Source organism: Austrofundulus limnaeus, unplaced genomic scaffold (assembly GCF_001266775.1).
Source record: "Austrofundulus limnaeus strain Quisiro unplaced genomic scaffold, Austrofundulus_limnaeus-1.0 Scaffold845, whole genome shotgun sequence".
Taxonomy (NCBI): Eukaryota; Metazoa; Chordata; class Actinopteri; order Cyprinodontiformes; family Rivulidae; genus Austrofundulus; species Austrofundulus limnaeus.
The window spans coordinates 6,979-11,369 of NW_013953247.1; the positions used below are offsets into that span (position 1 = coordinate 6,979).

Genomic DNA, 4,391 nt, shown 5'->3' on the forward strand with positions numbered 1-4,391 from the left:
AAGAGAAACCTGTGCAATATCTGCAAGGCAGAACCTGCTTTCCACAGCAATTTAGTTTTATTTAGCATATAGCTAAATTTTAATGATGTTATATAATAGCAGCTGCATTCTGGCGCGATAAGCTGTATATTCAATTAACGTATGATCCGACTAATTGAAAAAATAATCGGTGATTAATCGACTATAAAAATAATCGTTTGTGGCAGCTCTTGTCCCGATGTTAGCTAATACCTACTACTGACATCAACGAACTTGTCTTTCCCTGAATACACACACAAATGTAAAATCATAAATGTCAACAGTTCTGGAAGTAAAATGTTTCTAAGCCCCTCAGAAGTGTATTAATTGTATAAAAGTATTGTGATTAGATGTTTTCTTCCCCCTTATTCTAAACAAACTTAACTGGTGCTAGTTCGCTTGTAACTTTTAGAGATGAACTGAAGGGTTTCATACAGCTGAAGTCATTTTAAATAAATGATAAACAAAAATAAATAAACTGCCTCTTAAAACTTTGTTAGCTTATATTTTTATTAAAACAAACTGGGGACTTTTATAGCCCCTGAGGGCTAATCATCTCATCCTTTTAATCCTGCCGTGTAGACAAAATATTTTAGTGTGTATTTGGGAAGAGGATTGTTTATTATTTCGGGCTTACTCAGAATTGAGACAGTTAAATTAAGCCATTTATATAGTTTTGCCAGCATGCGGCTACTAAGCATAGGCTTAATAATTCTAAGACATAGCTGCAAATTAAAATGCTAACATACAGGCTAACACTAGGCTAATAGTAGCTAGCACCAATGCTAACGCCATTCACAGTAAGTAAGTAAGTTTAAGTAAGTAAGTTTAAGTAAGTAAGTAAAGTTTTATTTATGAAGCGCCTTTCACAGAAATATATTCACAAGGTGCTGTACAATCATTAACAATGTAAAATGGTGGAAAGATAAAATGAAACAGAATAAAACTTAATAAAACATAAGCAACATAATGAAACATCCAATCAAGATTAAATTCTAAAATTGTAACTCAGACACACAGTCAATGCAGAGCAAAATATACAAATAATACACAAAACATAGAGAATGGGGGAGAGAAAAATATGCCATATGTTCAATAATAGAAAAACACATAGTTGACGAGCATTCCCTGTAGAGGTAGGCTGGTATTAATGGTGAATGGTTAGCTTAACGCTTGAGTAAAAAAGCTGGTTTTTATGTGTTTCTTGAAAGAGACAATGTTATCAATGGAGCGCAGATTAACAGGGAGTTCATTCCAGAGTCTGGGGGCCACAGAGGAGAAGGCATGGTCACCACAGGCCTTAAATCGAGTGAGGGGAACCATAAGGAGATGTTGGTCCTGTCTGGGGTTGTACGGGGAGATGAGAGTTTTAATACATTCAGGTGCTTGACCATGAAGAGCTCTGAACGTGAGGACCAGGATTTTGAACCGGATTCTGAATTCAACCGGAAGCCAGTGAAGTTCTGCTAGGATCGTGGAGATGTGGTTGAATTTGGAGGTTTGAGATAGGAGTCTTATTAGTGTTATTAGTCTTATCTTATAATTTCATTTAGTAAAAGCAAAGAACTGCATGATTAAATAGTAAAACGGGCACAAACCACATTTACAATTTAACTCATCAGGTACAGATTCAGGGTTTTTGTTGATATTGCTGGAAGCTGTCTGACTCACAGTGGTTTGGACGAGACTCCTTCAGTAGCCAGCCTTAGCCCAGATCGAGCTCTGCATCGAGCTCTGCATCGGAGTGAATATCCGTGGGATTTTTGTCGATAAAATGATAAAAGCAAACAAACTCTCTTCAGTGGGTTTTTGAGATTTAAAGCTGCAGCCATGTTAGTTTACTCCTTCGTCAGCATAAAGCGCAGTTTGTACCACACTAAAATGACAGGTGCTACTTTCAGTTTCATTGTCTAACTCCTGTACTCTGGTGAACTCTGAGTCATTTTTGTACTTTAGAATTAGCTTCCGCTAAGTTTTATTGAACGCAAACGCTTTAGAACTTGGGCAACTAACTTTTGGATTAGCGCTGCCCACCACTGATTTAAGCACATAAATGTTCATTTGTAACTGCAATGCAATACATAAACAGCTGGGGGCAGTATCCCATCTATTGTCTGTGGCTGCARTGTTTACTAATGAAGAAGAACGTACCAGCTTGCAAACCACTGAATGAGGTGCAGGTGGGTAATATCACTGATGGAATGGGAAGAGGATCATGGTGGAGAGGCAAAAAAAAAAAACCCAAAAAACAAGACCTAAACTTTTAGAAATCGGCTACATTTTACCAAGAATAAACCAAAAAAGTAAAATGCTGACTCAGTCAAGTACCAGTAGAAACTAAATTCAACTTTCTGCACTCCTAGAGACAGCAAGTACAAAACAAAATTTATTTGCATTTGATTATGATTATGATTTGCATTGCATTAATGCGTTTGAGCTGGAACTAARGGTGCCCCCACAGGATGCATTGATGAATGAGACAGAAATAATTATGACTAAATAACTAATCAACTAATCAAAAAATAATTGTCAGATTAGTCAACCATTAAAACAGTCCTCAGGTGCAGCCTTAAAAAAAAAACAGAATAAATCTCCTGAAATTCTGTTCTGGCTTTGGTTTTGGTGCCACCCCAGGATTTTCCACTTGTAACCCCCATTAAAACACTACTGGAGGGGCCACAGCCAAAAGAGCGAGCAGATAGTATCAAGTCATGTTGTGGCCTGCTGAAGGTACAAGGTACTACTTAAAGTACTTGTATTAGTAAAAACTATTTGATTCAGTATTTGTTTTTAAATGATTTATTAGGGGTTTGTTTTTTACATTGTAGAAAATCTGGCATTTTAACAGGGCTGTGCAGACCGTTTACATCCACTGGTGTTCTTAATACAGTATTTCAAGGTTTTTGGCTGGTATTTGTAATGTCAATAAGAAACACAGAAGCTTTGATTTACAGATAAAAACTATTAGAAACTMATATAATTTTCAGTGTATTCTTTGCTCATTGCTTCATGCTTTACTTTAATTTGCCTGCAGGCTCTTATAAGTTTGACATACAACTGCCTGAGATGGTGAAAGAGGCAGAGAATGWCAAAGGGGACGACAGTGGGAGGAGTTCAGAAGATGAGGAGTTACAAAGCAATTCAGTGAAAAAAGAAAAGAAAATCAGAAGCACGAGTACTGATGGTGATGAGGAGAAGCCTGGTCCATCAGCTCAGCTGACACCAAAGAGAAAGTCTAAGAAAATACGTTTCTGTAAGTCACCTGCCTTTTATCAGCATGACTCTGTTTCCCTGAGAGCATGACCTTTCCATCCAACCTTATTGATGTACATCAAAAGCTTCATTAAGATCAGTCAGCAGGTGARGGGAATCGACTTATTTTAAGCTTGATTGCAAACAATCTGATTTGACCCCTGAGAATACTTTTTAGTACAGTTTGCCAACCATAATTCTGTTTTATTTCCCTTATGTTTGTAAACTCACCCCAGCTTAGTGGATAATTTGTGCTAGAATTTTGGATGTGGTCAAAAAGTGGCCAAACATTAGTGGTGTCCCGATACCTGRATTTTGACAAGTACCGTACTCGTACAAAATGCCCTATAATTGGACCCTTACCAACACTAGTGTCGATACTGGTATTGATACTCCAATAAATGTTTTACAGTTTTTATTTCAAGTAAAAAGTTGGGCAGTTCCATGTTTGTTATATACAGGTAAAAAAATCTTATTTGTTTTATTAATTTTAAAATGTTAAAACAGTATCYTATTGATTTGCTACAGTCAGAAGGGCTGTAGTCCTGTAGGAGAGGAGAGACACTTTGTTCTAAATGTGTTTTTAAAGTCATTGTGTAATATTTAAYTTCTAACTCATAGGACTGGGTTTAAAAATTTGATTTAATCGATCTGAATCGATTTTCGTTCAAATTTAAGAAAATCGATTCATAAGTCACAAGATTGATTTTTCCCCATGGGTGTTGTGTGTGATGAAGCTGCGCGTTTCCATTTTGTGTGTCACTCCTGGCTTGCCGTAGGTTTACAGCCAGTTGACGGTGAGCGCTAACATTAGCTGCTGACAAAAAGTTGTCTGGGGCAAAACAAAAAGGAACAAAGGAAGCACTAACATTACAGCTGATTCTCAGCTGAACTTAAAGATAACAGAGGCCATGACATGTTGTTTTTGCAAAGATTTGAGCTTGGACGCGGAAGCGGGGAAACGAAGCTTCGAGCAGTTCGAACCAAAACTACTGTACGTAAACATCTGACTGAAACTGTTCTCCTCAGTATGTATAAATGTGTGAACGATGTCAGTCTAACAATATCATTTAGTTTTGTTACAAATTATTATTATTTTAAATTTAAGAAACATCTTGATG

At 36.8% G+C, this 4,391-nt stretch overlaps 1 protein-coding gene across 3 annotated transcripts in view; it reads left to right on the forward strand.

Annotated features, from left to right (window-relative positions):
- The window catches only part of LOC106532874 (nuclear body protein SP140-like protein), a 24,539-nt gene that overhangs the window by 6,238 nt on the left and 13,910 nt on the right, over positions 1-4,391 (forward strand). For all 3 annotated transcript variants that reach the window (XM_014029040.1, XM_014029039.1, XM_014029038.1), the window contains exon 3: positions 3,053-3,271. In XM_014029040.1, coding sequence (XP_013884494.1) covers positions 3,053-3,271 — 219 coding nt within the window. The remainder of the gene's footprint in view (positions 1-3,052; positions 3,272-4,391) is intronic.